This window comes from Sinocyclocheilus anshuiensis, unplaced genomic scaffold, assembly GCF_001515605.1.
Source record: "Sinocyclocheilus anshuiensis isolate Anshui unplaced genomic scaffold, SAMN03320099.WGS_v1.1 scaffold1478, whole genome shotgun sequence".
Lineage (NCBI taxonomy): Eukaryota > Metazoa > Chordata > Actinopteri > Cypriniformes > Cyprinidae > Sinocyclocheilus > Sinocyclocheilus anshuiensis.
The window spans coordinates 247134-261826 of record NW_015551088.1 but is presented as its reverse complement, the minus strand read 5'-3'; the positions used below and the strand labels follow the sequence as shown (position 1 = coordinate 261826).

The 14693-nt window shown below is 37.8% G+C and overlaps 2 protein-coding genes across 7 annotated transcripts in view; both read left to right on the top strand.

Annotated features, from left to right (window-relative positions):
- bud23 (BUD23 rRNA methyltransferase and ribosome maturation factor) overlaps positions 1-2954 on the top strand; it is a 12150-nt gene extending 9196 nt beyond the window's left edge. For both annotated transcript variants that reach the window (XM_016452646.1, XM_016452645.1), the window contains 3 exons: positions 1875-1936; positions 2241-2330; positions 2632-2954. In XM_016452646.1, coding sequence (XP_016308132.1) covers positions 1875-1936; positions 2241-2330; positions 2632-2686 — 207 coding nt within the window. In that variant the 3' untranslated portion in view covers positions 2687-2954. The remainder of the gene's footprint in view (positions 1-1874; positions 1937-2240; positions 2331-2631) is intronic.
- A 7239-nt stretch (positions 2955-10193) lies between these two features.
- LOC107662590 (syntaxin-1A-like) overlaps positions 10194-14693 on the top strand; it is a 30212-nt gene continuing 25712 nt past the window's right edge. For all 5 annotated transcript variants that reach the window (XM_016452660.1, XM_016452657.1, XM_016452658.1 and 2 more), the window contains exon 1: positions 10194-10277. In XM_016452660.1, coding sequence (XP_016308146.1) covers positions 10197-10277 — 81 coding nt within the window. In that variant the 5' untranslated portion in view covers positions 10194-10196. The remainder of the gene's footprint in view (positions 10278-14693) is intronic.

Below are 14693 nucleotides of genomic sequence, written 5' to 3'. Positions count from 1 at the left end.
ACACTCACGAACACAAACAAACATACTCACGCACACAAACACACGCGCACACACACACACACACACGCAAACAAACACACACGCAAACAAACACACACACGCAAACAAACACACACACGCAAACAAACACGCACACACAAACACACGCACACAAACACACACAAACACGCAAACAAACACGAACACACACAAACACACACACGCAAACAAACACGCACACACACAAACACACACACACGCGCAAACAAACACGCACGCACCCAAACACACACTCACACAAACAAACACACTCACGCACACAAATACACGTGCACACACACACGCAAACAAACACACACGCACACACACAAACACACACGCACACAAACACACACACACACACACACACACACACACACACACAAAAAAACTAACCTTAACCTTACAATTAATTTAAAAATAAACTTAATTTAATATTTACAATCTTAAAACAAGTATTATGTTATGAAATTATGCACTTTAGTTTTAGATATTTTTTAGAGATTTTTACTGCCAATTTTCTTTGAGGTTATTAAAATTAAAATTAGAAAAAAAAAAACTGAGTGTTTCTCTGGTGAAAGTGAAGGAATAATGGATTATTTTCATCCCTAAACATGAGATTCTTCATTTTTGTCTCATTCACCCAATTAGACGCAGAAACGTTTTCAACTAAACTTAACCCTAATAATTAACTTAAAATAAACTGAATATTTATTCTTTAAAAAGTAGTAAAAGCAGTATTTTCTTATACAGTTTTGCATCTCAAGTAAATTTATTTTGTTTTTGATATTTTTAGATATTTTTAGTGCGAATGTTTCATTAAATATACATCGTTGCACAGCTTATTGAAATTAAAAAAGAAAAAAGAATAATGGAATATTTTCACACTTAAACATATAATTCTTCATTTTTTATTATGTCATTCACCCAATTAGATGAAGAAATGTACTTTTAATGAAACTTAACGCTAACAATTAACTTAAAAATAAACTTAATTCAATATTTATTTTCTCAAAACAAGTATTAATTTACACAGTTTTGCATCTAACGTAAATTTCTTTTGTTTTACGTATTTAGATATTTATGCTACTATTGATACATTGTTTCACAGGTTATTAAAATGTTGCATTTCTGCAGGAAAAAGTGTCTTTTTTTGTGTCGTTCACCCCAATTAGATGCAGAAATGTTGTTTTAAAGTTAATTTAGTCCCTGATCTGATGATTTTCTCTAGTTCTCGTACTTGCGGTTTGTTTGGCCAGAATTATTGACTGGTGATTTTATCTAGATGTTCATTTTCTTTATTAAACATTAAAGGAAATCATTTTCTTTATTTACTGTCATTATATTTATGTTTTGGCTGTTTTAGCACAGTTTCTTAAGATCGTTGTTTAAACAGGAAAACTAACCTCAAACCGAACAATTAACTAAAAATAAATAAATAAATGAATAAAATTCAATAAAAAATTTTTTATACAATGTTGCATCTCAAGTAATTTTGTTTTAGATATTTTTCTGCTAATGTTTCACTCAAGATACATTGTTACACAAGTCAAAATGTAACATTTGTCAAATTAAAATTGGGAAAAAATGAGTGTGATGAAAAGTGAAGAACTGATGCAATATTTTTCATCCCTAAATATGCTATTATTCTTCTTCTTTTTTGTCATTCACCTCAATTAGACAGAGGTCTCTAGTTCTCTTACATGTGGTTTGTTTGGTCAGAATGATTGACTAGTGATTTAATCTACTTGTCTTTTCTTTTAACACACAAACACACACACACACACACACACACACACACACACAGACACGAGTGAATACAGCATGTTCATGATGAGCTTGTTTCTGTTTTTCAGGGTTTAGGTTCAGAGTCGACTGACAGAGGCGTATCAAATCAGGCTCAGTTCACAGCACAGAGGTAAACATGAATATATTATTTCACCCATATTTTGACATTTTATTTTCACAAACATTATTTGAAACATTAAAGTAGACACTTTACTTGCGTTCCATGCATATGAAATCACTTGTAAATTTCATGTGATGTGAACAGCAGTGTGGGCTTTGACCCTTATACAACTTTATGACGATCAGGTTTACATTTTGAATTTTCAAGCAACATACTTCATACTCTGTATTACAGATCACTGTAGCATGTGATTTCTGGCACTAAAGTGAACAGCGGGTGCTGTATGTTTCCTCACTGTCTGCTGTTTCTAAAGGTCCCGTTTCAGAAATATGAAAGGAAAGTCTGTGAAGAAGAGTAAGGACTGGATCATGGAAAAGAAGGAAAGACGACGCCGGCAGGGGAAGTATGTTTAAGCTTTTGTTACTTTAAATGTTTCACTGTATCGGCTTAACAACTCATTAACTGTAGTGATCTGCTACTTCCACCATTATACTGAATGCATCGGTTCTTGTCTTCAGTGGACAGTTCCTGTTTATTCACTGCTGACAGAGACAAGTAATAAAGGATCTGGAAACTGGAAACACTAGGAAATCCTTTGAGAAAGTTATGCCATTTTTAGAAAGTGCTCATTGTTTTTAGCAGTTGTTATATATCTGATTTACTCTTGATGTTCAGCTGTGTTGTGTCTGTTTCTCTTCTCTCAGGGATGTAAGGGCCGACACGAAGTACACGGCTCGTCACCGAAAACCTCGCTTTTGATCCCTCGACTTCTTCATGTGAGCGTCTCGCCTTCACTGCAAGTACAGTAGACTGTGGGCTATTCAATCTCCTGGATCCAGTTACGACTCATATCTCTATTGACCAATCAGAAGCCAGAACTATGTGCTTTGAGGAAATATATTACAGAATAGTAAACCCATGTGGAGAGAGCCTTTTATAAAGAAACAATTAAAGGACTTGTCTTATAGGAGCTGCATGTGGATTATGCTTGAATTAACAGAAGCCGTAATAAACCAGATTTCATCTTCTCAGTTGTGATTCTTAAATAAGCGTGCATATAGTTTACAGTGAACCTGGAGCAGTGCATTATCTCCAGCAAATATGTTTCAAAAAGAGCTTAAAGGTCACTTACAAAGACCATGTGAATGCAAGAGATTTGGGTTGTTTATCAAGATTTAATGATTTGTGCATTCATTGAATTTGACATTGAGTTTCATATTTTTTGCTGTGGTGCAAAAAAAGCTAATTTCCCATATTAACCACTAAAATAAAAGTACAAGTTTTATTTTCATTAAGACAAGTGTAACGTGACAATTCACATGCTGTTTGTTTGTATGAAGTAGTGTGCCAGATAACATCATAAATGATGAGTTTTCATCTGCGCTGTAAGCCTGAAGTGCTCTTTACTTTAAACATGTATTTATAAGTTCTCAGCATGTGTTGTACACAAGTAGTGTATACTAACAGTGCGTAGGGCGCCAGCAACAATAACACGAAGTACAGTTTCAGAGTTTGTAATATTTTCCAACAGAATTATTGTTTTGTAAACATAAAGTGAGCACAATGGCATACATTTTAAGTAAATTTATATTTTCATGATTTTATACCTGTTTGATTGCATTTACAAATAAAATGTAAAAAAAAAAACAAGGAGGGTTACATTACATTAAAATAACGTAAAGCTTATGCTGGCTAATATTACACCATTACATGCAATTGAAGTTTTACATTTTCTTAAAGAATTCACATATACATCAACATAGTTCTTGAAAACAAAAAGGAATGTAAAATTTGACAAGAAATAGTAAATATAAACTTGAAATGAGAGGGGTCACCAAAAACACTTTTTCTGGCAAATATAGAAGTTTGAAGATCAATTCTTTTTTCTTTTTTTTATCAAATTTGAAAAGTCAACCCAAAATACTTTAGCAAGTTTATAATTTACTGGGTAACCGTTATGAGTAATTTTAATAGAGACTTCAGCTGCTTTTTTTAGAAAAATTGTCAAAGACGCCAGAAATCTTCTCATTCTATATCATTAAACTTTACACAAGCAGGTAAAGAAATCTGAGATCTGTTAAGAGCTGATCACATTCTTCGTTTGATGTGCTACTGAAAATACATTAGTGTTGTCTGAAATAGGAGGAGAGCATGAAGGATCTGTAGGTTTGAAATGATCACCAATTGCATACCTTCTTGGGGGAGTTGGAAAAATAATTATTGGATTACAAAATTGTAAGAAAACAGGACTAATAGTTGATCCACTAAAGGAGTATTCTTATCAAACCAATTATGAAAAATAGTGATTTTTTTTTGTTTATGTGGAGAATAAATGGGATGGATTTTTCAGTCACTGTTATATATTTTCTGAAATATGAGTCGTGTTTTTTATCATCTGAAATGTGCTGCGTCTTACATTCCAAAGCAACTCGTATGCAATAGGCAATTAACGTCAAGCAACCAAAACATGTGCATCGCATGCACACATTTGTACTGGTGCAGAAAGAGACACATAAAGCCTCGTGCATTTCACACAGGCTGCTGGTTTCACTTTTGCTTTAAATAACCGTATATAGGTTTGACGTGTAACATAAATGTTGTTTTTAGTGAATGTCCCTAATGTTTTTTTTGCTTGTTTTATGTTTACGATTAAGTTATGCATGTGTTAAAGGAGCGAACAGCAATCAAGATCATGCAACAGAAGTGCGCGCAGTCTCTCGCTCTCTCTATCACAGAGTAACTTTAGTAACTTGTGCATTGATTTACTTAGCCTACTTGCTTTTGACATGTCCGAACTACAAACGTTCCAGTGATGTCTGTGAGAAAGAGATATTTTGGCTCGTGCAGTCTACTCATCAGGTGTGAATATTGAATGTTTAACATTCTATTAATTACATAGGCCTACATGTACTTCATAGACATCCCTAATCTCTAATAACTCCATTCTGCTCTGCTTGTTCTGCTGTTGGTGTTTCTTTGTCTGGACCAGTGTTGGGCTACTTACTCAAAGAATGTAATATATACTAGTTACTCCTTTCAAAAGTAATATTGTTACTTTACTTACTACTTTCTGGCAACAGTAATTAGTTACACTACTAGTTACATTACTTTTCCTTCACGCCCCACAGAAGTTACGGCCCAACACTGGTCTGGACACAGCTCTGTTCTCATTAGGGTTGCCACCTTCAGCAGGCAAAATAAGGGACACCCATGACTCCCCAAGGACACAAATAATCAGTGAGGAACTCATAGCTCAACAATAAACCATGAGAAAACATGCTCAAGTATATAAACTTGCAGCAGAACACATTAATATTGTTATTTTAAATTTGATTATTTATAATTATTTATTATTATTATTATGATTAGTCTTTTTTGACAGTTCTGCAGCTGTTACCTGGATGGGATGAATTTTTATTATTTATTTCTTTTTTAATTAATTTTCTTGCATTAGGACTACATTATTATGTAATTATTTGTCCCATTTTTATCTAAACAATTTAGCATTTTTTATTTTTTTTATTGTATATGACATATATGATTATTTATTATGTATATATTTATGATTAATATCAATGATAAATTAATAAATAGGGCCTAACATTAATTATAATATATTAATTTATCTGTCTAATCATGTCTAAAAATATAATAATTATGTCTACCAAGCTCTGATAATGTATGGAATATTATATTAACAGACTACCCAAAAAACAATAGGCCGATACCTTTAGAAGCACAGATGTGTCTGTCACTTTAAAGGTTGTTCTAAACCTTCAGTCGGGGGGCCAGTTCTCCTCAGGCCAGACCAAACCAGCAGTTCAGTTCCAGGCTGCAGCAAAGTCAGATTGTGCAGAGGACTCAACTAAAGTTCTTTCTTCTGTTGAACACAAAAGAAGATACTTTGAAGAATGTGTCTCAACTAAACAGCTGCTGGTTGTAACTTCCATAGTAAGGTAAAAATTGGGGTCATTGGGGACCAGAAACTGTTTGGTTACCCACATTATTTAAAGTATCTTCTTTTATGTTCAACAGAAGAAATAAATTATTACAGATTCGGAACAACTTGTGGGTGTGTAAACGATGACAACATTTTCATTTTTGGGTGAACTTTATTGCACTTCAAATAAGCATGTTGGGAATACGAATGTATTATAAACATACTACTTGAATTTCAAGTATATTTTTAATACATTTAATACTATGTCTTTTTCACCTGGGATCCCTTTAAGTCAGACAGTCCACCGTGAGCAAGCTTCTCTGCAAACTGTGCGTTTATCATTAGTTACAGGACAGACCCATTAAAGGGGTCATATGATGCGATTTCAAGTTTTCCTTTGCGTTTGAGAGAGGCGGGGCATAGAGGACCTACAATAATGTACAGTATTTGAAAAATAATGTGTTTTTTGAACATTAAAGCATGTCAACATATTCTGTTACACCAAATACACAAAATAATGATCTTTAAAAAAGCATCATATGACCACTTTAATAACTTTCCCGTTCAGCCCTACGTCTGGAAAGTCTTGTGTTCAAAGGGCGAACGTGAGCTCCAGATGTTTTAAACCGTGCAGGTTTGTTTACCGCATGCTGCGCTCGTGTGAAAGGGCTTTAACGGTGCACGTTCTGGGGATAAAATGCTTAGACTAGTCTTAAAAAGTTAGCCATCTAATTTGTTTTCTTCTAGACTGGTCATATAGTCAGTTACAAAAACGTAGATTGGCCCAATTTTAATAAGAAAAATGAGACTGATTATCTCTTGGCTAACTGCTAGTTGGTCAACTAGTTCTTAAGACATAGTCTTAACATAGTGGCGATGTTTATGCAACCGGCCCCTGGAGACTCGTTGCTATGGAAACAAAGACGCCAAAATCACACGCAAATGAGCTTCTCTAATACTTCTTATGAAATTGATTTCATTATAATTGCTATTAGTATTATAAACAGGGCAAAATACTTATTTGTTTATTCAAATATGTGTTGGCCTTTGGACAAATCGTGTCCCGTATTGATTTGACACGGGACGCATCATTTTACCTTTAAATACGGGACGATTACGTATTTTAAGGGACGGGTGGCAACCCTAGTTCACATGCTGTGAACTGAGCATTTTAATGAGTACAAGTACGAGTACAGGATACCAGTATCGTATCGGTGCATCCCTACTTTTCAGCATTCTGGCGACCAGGAGGGAGTGTAATGCATGCAGGTGTCCTATTCAGCTCCCGGATGGACACGAGGCATGAATCTTGTGCCTGAGCTAAGCCCATGCAAGGTGGTGCTTGATAGACCCGGCTGTCAGCACAGTTCTGCACACAAGGCTCCCTGCAATGCTGACCGCTGTTCCTGCTGCCCTTCTGCCGCTATCAAACCGTGGGAGCAACCTCATGCTGGCTCAGCATCCACGTGAGCCATGTCTGCCGATGCCTTCGCTCTCTTATGCCGAAGACAGTCTGCGGCCCTCTTATGAGGCTTGTGAGCTGATCTCCTTTGGTGCCTTGGATGATGACGCCATGTCCACCACAGCCTTGGAGAAAGACGACCGGTGTTGCGGGTCTCTCAAGGTTTTTCTAACTGGGTTCGGGCCCATTACACTAGAGCAGAGGTCTCCAACCCTGCTCCTGGAGAGCTACCATCCTGCAGATTTCAGCTCCAACCCCAATCAAACACACATGAATCAGCTAATCAAGGGGTTCGGGGTTACTTAATAATTACAGACAGGTGTGTTTGGAACTAGAGGTCTTCTCGGGTCCTAAAATCTGCACCCGACCAGAAAAACTTCTGACCCGAACCCAACGTGCATTAATTTTTTTATTAAAAGACAAACCCAATGAAATTAGACCCGAGTCTAATCCGACTACATTTATTTTCGAACCCGACTGGACCCGAACGTAAACGGCATTGACGTGTGCACAGCCTGCAGTCTGTAAAGAAAAATCCCAGTGTCCTGCTGACTGATTTGGCCGCTTCTCCATTACTTTGATTTATTTAACATTTATTTAATTTACTATTATTACTTTATATTATTGCCTGCCTGATGGATACAAGTTATTTCTGAGTTCGGCTTTCAATTGTGGCAAGTGGATTGGAAAAATAAACGTGATAGCTCGATAAAAATTAAATCGATAGCCTAATAAATCAGTAGTGTTGTCTGCTCTGCAATGCTTTTTACCTCATCTCCGGCGAAGGGATTCTGCACACAGAAAACTAAAGCTCTGCCCTGCCCTGCATGAACACCCACCATAATGTAGCGAGTGACTTTGATGGATCTCTATAAGATGGATTTCTGTGTGCGAGGTTACAAACGTATGTTCCTTTTCTATGAGCATTTCTCAAAAATGCACTTAACACCAACGTGCAAGTACATTAAAGGGATCGGGTCCATTTGGAAAAAGCACATTTAGTTTAAATTACCCGAAACCTGAGGCAGCTAATACCGAACCCGACCCGTGTCCGAGGCACTCGTCAAAGTTTTGAACCCGAATCCGCTCGGGTCTCGGGTCGTACCTCGGGTTTTCGGATCCGAGTGGGCCCGTGACGATCTCTGGCTGGAACAGGGTTGGAGCTGAAGTCTGCAGGATGGTAGCTCTCCAGGAGCAGGGTTGGAGATCCTATATCCTATCCTATGAGATGTCTATTCGGGACATTTGCTTGGCTGAAGATTAATCTTCTCAGAATACCTTCGCTAGGTATTTCAATTAGGAAATCTCCTCTTTAGCACCACGCGTGTTGTCTGTGCAAGTGCATTCAAGCTACACAGCTTTTGGCTGCTTACATATGCCTAGGACACGCTAATTTTTGTGGTTTCGACTACGTTGTATAGCACTAAAATTGTGTTTGCATACATAGTCGTGGAAATGTGCTATGTGGAGAAGCAGCTGATTGCATGTGTTTTGTTCAGCTGAGCACAATGAATAATATGTAAACATGAGTACACAACGTGGCTGTCTATCCTTGTTTGGTTCCTGCCGAGGTTGGCATTTGTGCATCTACTTTGATGCCATTATGATAATGCTAGCGCGGCTGTCGTCATTAATTATTGATTGATTTTATTGTTTGATATGGTTGTGTAGCGCCAGCAATGCTGCCACTTGCTCAAAGCAATGCTTGTTTTATGTGAGTTTATATTGGCTCACTCCCAGTTGACTGACAAAGAGGGTGCCGGTGTTCTGACGATTTGTGCTACTCGCTCAGATTGTGCTACCTCCCATTAAAAAGATAGGTAGCACAAATCGATAGCGAAAAATGCTACCTTTCAGATAGTGCTACCAGCATCTTATTCATGTGGTTTGAGGCTTTTTAAATGTCCATACCTACCCGTCCACACCTACCCTTACCCTAAACTTACCTTTAAAACAAAGGTGCTTTTGGTAGCACAATCTGATAGGTAGCATGTTTCGTCGGTACACCGGCGCTGATCCCGTGTTCTCGCCAGCCTCTTTGCTCTAGTGGTTTCCACCAGATCCGCTATGGCATGCTTCGAGTGTTCGTGTGGGTATTTGGTTTATAACCTATCTTTGACACGCTGCTGCTCTGGCTTATATTGCGACTCGTCCCTCACTTATTAGTCCGGTGGTTGCTGAAACAGACCGGGATTTTATACGATTCCCATAGCGTCAGCTACTGACGCAATGTCAAGTGAACCAAACTTGAAATCTCTGGTAACCTAACATATGCATGGTCCCTTGAGAGGAGGGAACGAGATGTAAGTTGCTATGTTCCAGTCTCCAGAGTCTTACAAAAGCAGTTTCTGAGACAATGTCAATCCAGTGCCATGTTATATAGCGAATGGCTCCACCCACCTCACGAGCGCTCAATCATGATTGGTCTGTAAGGTTTACAGGCTCAATGCAATAGGGCTTCAGTAATCTTGGAGAAAGATGAGGTTTCCCCATAGTGTCAGCTACTGACGCCACGTCTTGTTCTCCTCCTCATCTCAAGAAACCATGGTTAACTAGGTAAACCAAAACTTAATATAATTGCATTAATTAAATTGGGAACAATGTGGATAGGGCTGTGAAATACAGTAACACCATATTAACTAAAGTAATTAACACTTAACGTATGCATTTCGTTTTAAGACACTGATATATAGATTAGTCTTCCCTTTGGTGAACCTAGTGATGCTACAATTTGACTTTTCATGATGCGCTTCAGGATCACTTGGAATGAATGCTGAAGCAGGAGCGTGCGTCGCGTGCGTCGCGTGCGTCGCGCGCTGTAGGGGTTAATGACGCGTCACAGACTGTCAGCGTACCCAGCTTTCAAAATGACGCTCTTCTCTGCGAGCGATAAACGCGTCACACTGACTCAATGCAACATGAAGGACCGCACACAAGAGCTCAGACATGTAAGTATGATTAGAATTAATTCAGTCAGGCTGAACTTTATATTGATGCTCTATGGAGGACAGACGCGCATATATTTTATACAGACGACAGCGATTTCATATTTGATCACTTCTCAGAATCACAGATCAGTAGTGATGGTTAAAGTTTGTTGTGCAGTAGTTGTAATTAAGGTCGTTGTGTATCGTGGGTGAATATGAGATGAGCACAATGAACACGTTTATGCATTTATACTGACCTTTGGACAGAATAATGAAGTTCCTTTATTTGAGTTGAATAGATTGGAAGAGACGCGGTCAGGTGCAGAAAACATCATTCATGCGTTTTATTACGATTTATTTACCTTTGAGACTGGAATTGAATAATGTTACAATTAAAAGGGGTTTATGTTCGTGTAGATGACAAAAGTACTAAGTGCTTATTTGCATATACAGCAAAAGACATATCACATAGAGCTGAAAACTGATTCAACATAACAAAGTTCAGTGAGCAGATGTGACCGACTAAGATGATACATGATGCAGTGATTTTCTATAATGGAGAGATCTGAGTTGAGCACAGCAATCATTAACCAGTCTTTCCTCACTATCACTGAACAAACAGATGCATGGCATGTATTGACTCACTGGCTTTAGTGTGTTGACAAGTGAAATGAAAAAGCCTCGATTACTTGATTACAACTTTCTTACCTTATTCTTACTTTATATGCATCATCTTTTATGCCAAATTCTTCCCAGATAGCAAACTGACTCCGGAGCGGATCCGTATCTGCAAAACGGGTCCGTATTGGAGTCCACTTGCACAGCGGACCGGATCCGGATCACATAAGGATTACGGATCCGGACCCGTTTCCACTAATATAGTGGTTCATCCGGCCCGGATCCGAACCGGACCCCTTCATTAAGTGGGTCTATATCTTATTCAAAATGGGTCATGTGGCCAAAACTAGCTATAGAAATATCTAAAAATAGAGCTGACCAACATTATACAGACTAGATTTCTCTAAAAGCTTAAATATTCCACGTGTTTCTCTTTATTATTAATAATAAACCATAAAACCATTCAAAACTTGAAAAAAATCTCAACTTTCCTTAGCCATGTAACAATAAAACACTAATTTAACACACACAAAATATAAAACACAATAAAAAAGTAGGTAATTATTACAGACTGTAAATACATTGAATAGGTTTTACAGGAAAATAACATGCAGCCATAAGTTGTACCAAAAACATTGTTTTATTTCATTCAAAATTTTAGCTCTAAAAAAAGACAATAGTATCGACTCAGTTCAATAACTTTGTAAAGTTAATCTTTACGAATGAATTAGTTCAATTCAGCTATAAGCAATTCTACAGCAGACAAAAAAAGTGTCATTATTCACTTTGAGTCAGCTCGATGTTGATTTAATTATGTTCAAATGAGTGAAAATGTTGCAAAATTCACAAATTATGAAACAAAGATGATTCGGCAATAAATCAGCTCTGGAGAAAACAGTGATGTCATCATCCAGCTCAATTCGGATCAAGTTTTGTCATCATCCAATAGTGTCAGTACCTTCAAATGAATAATATTACTGAATGTTCAGTGTCTTTTAAACCCCAAATAAGCAAGCCAGAGGTGACAGTGGAACCCAAACTCCACCAGGTGACTGAAACGGAGAAAAAAATTAAATCTTGGGAGAAACCAGGCTCCTCTGGCTAAATGAACAAAGATTATGATTTCAGGCTGCATCACTAGTCCGATTATGGACTGATATCATTCAGAATATTTCATCCAGCTCCTCGTGCTTGAAGATCAGGATACTGCCGTTTAGCCAGTAGTAGATGACTGTAAGCATGATAAAACTGCATTGTGGTCATAGCAGCTCCTGGCTTGACTCGTTCATTGCTGGCCATAGGGGTCTGTGCAGAGGGCTTGTCTGTTTCTCGTGGTCTTTGCTCAGTGCCGATGTAGTTCTCTGTAGATCCCACCTTCTCACGTGCCACGATTGGTCGATTATCTACAATGCCTGCATGTTATTGGTCAAACTACTTTTTGATCATTACCTTCAGCAAGGATGAAAACAGGAAAACAAAGCCAAAACCTGGATATTTTAGGCAATATAGAAATCCTGGCCAGGAGGAAAAAGAGCACGAATGGTTACCCTAAAATAAGTAACAAGCATCGGGTGCTGACTTTTTTCTCACAGCACTTGTAATCACACAAGCACATTTTCATACAAAATTTCATGAAATCTCATAGCAACCACCAATTTTCATGTTTTAATAGGATACACATAACTACAACCCCTAAAAACAAAAGTGTACCTGCTGACAAAGAAGTTTGACGTTTGTGCTTATTTGCTTGAAGATCTCTTAAGTCTAAATGGTAAACATAATGCTACAGCCAGAAGCTGGTTAGTTTTCTTCAGGGGTCTCCAAACTCCAGGGGCCCGTTCTTCGTACGCCGCTAACTCAGTTAGCTGGATTTGATTGTTGATGATTTGGCATGATCTTGGATTGGTTGGTTCTTCAAAGCTCATCCCGGAGTTGCTGTCATAGCAACAGCTCCGTAAGCTTAAACCTGCTCGGGAGCAGCTTATTTCATGTAAACAAGATTAGATTGTATCTTTTTAAGCAGAATTGATATTTAAAATCTGTCCGCTACCACTGCTACAAGAGTACCCTACTAATCCAGGGACAATAATTTAAAATAATCATTTAAAAATTAATTTAAATATAATAACAATGTTGTGTAGTCTTTAATACTATAGACACAGCCAGCTTTACTCACTGAAAGATTTATTCGTCATAAAATTATTACATCTTAATTGCATTCGAGTCTTACACACATGCTATACAGATAGAGTCGTGCATTAATTTGAGTGATGACAGCTATTATGGGAGTGGCTTGATGGAGCGCAGGAGATGCAGATAACATGATCTTATCCCTTAAGAAACTTTAATTAATGCTGTCACGTAACAAATCTGTTCAAATATAAAATTATATAAAGTTTATCGTCAGGTGTCTTTTTTAATTATATGACGTCATTACAACAGTGATATATTTACAACAACAAATGTAGGGAGCTCCAAAGTTGCAAACGTATATAAAAAGCAACAAACAGTTGCTTTGACTATATCATATAGAAATATATGACAAAAACCTGAAACTTGCATTTTTGCCCCCATGGGCCCTATCATACACCCGGCGCAAGGCGCGGCGCAAGTATTTTTGCTAGTTTCAGCCCGACGCAGTTCTCATTTTCCCGTCCTGCGCCGCGTTGTTTAAATAGCAAATGCATTTGCGCCCATGGGCGTGCTGGTCTGAAAAAGAGGTGTGTTCAGGCACATTGTTGGTGCGTTGCTATTTTGAGGAACTGAAAATAGACTGCGCCATAGACCAACTCAAACCTAGTCTAAAGTCTGGCGCAATATTTTTTCTTTGTTATTTAAAGAGCGCGTTAGTAATATACGCCTATAGGCGGGTGCACAACGAGCGTACACTTTGCTTATTACACACACAGGGATTTTTATTACACAAACATTTTTAAAAATGAAAGATTACATTCCGCTATGTAAATAGCGAACCCGCCATGGCACGAGTGCAACTGGCTTTTAAAGGGAATGGGAGATGAGACTCTGATTGGTTTATTACACGTTACGCCCAAAAAACACCCATTACTCATTAAGAGAATAGGGACAACCCGTTTAGACCGTTTTCCCGTCGTTAAACTAGCAAAAGTGGATTCGGACACGCCCTGAGTGCACCTGCGCCGTGCGCTTTAGACCATGCGCTTAGATCGTTAAAATAGGGCCCCATATCTTGAATTTTCGAGGTCATTCTAAATGCAGTGTGAGGTACTAAGCTACATTAGTGAAAGTGTGCTCTTAAGGCGTTTTTGTTTGGTTTTGGAAAGTGAGTGCCATACAATTCACTGTACTCTCACAACTGAGACACACAGGGTGAAGCCGTGTTTCCTGAGGGTTGTTTATATGTGTTTTCAGGGCATATGGAGGTTGTGTTTTAAATTAAGACTCATCTGTCTCGAGCACACTCACTTCCATTCATTCTCTGTGCTCTGGTTATTCTCAAACACATGCTGATGAGCCTTATCAGTTAGCAAGTATTACAGCAATTAATCATGAGTACTCTTTTATATTTTCATTTATTCTGTTATACACACACAGACACACACACACACACACACACATTTGAAAATGAATCAATTTGTTTGAATTTGACTCTTAAAAGTTTGTACAAACCCTGTTTAAAGTATTCAAGATTTAGCAGCAATGGAACTGAAGCCTCTAATGAAGCAGCATTAGATGTTGGTGAAGCATAGGAACCGTTGTAATTTCTTGATGGTGTTTGGTGTGGTCCACTTGAGTACTGCATAAACCTTATTCTTATCCATCATCACGCCTTAGTCACTG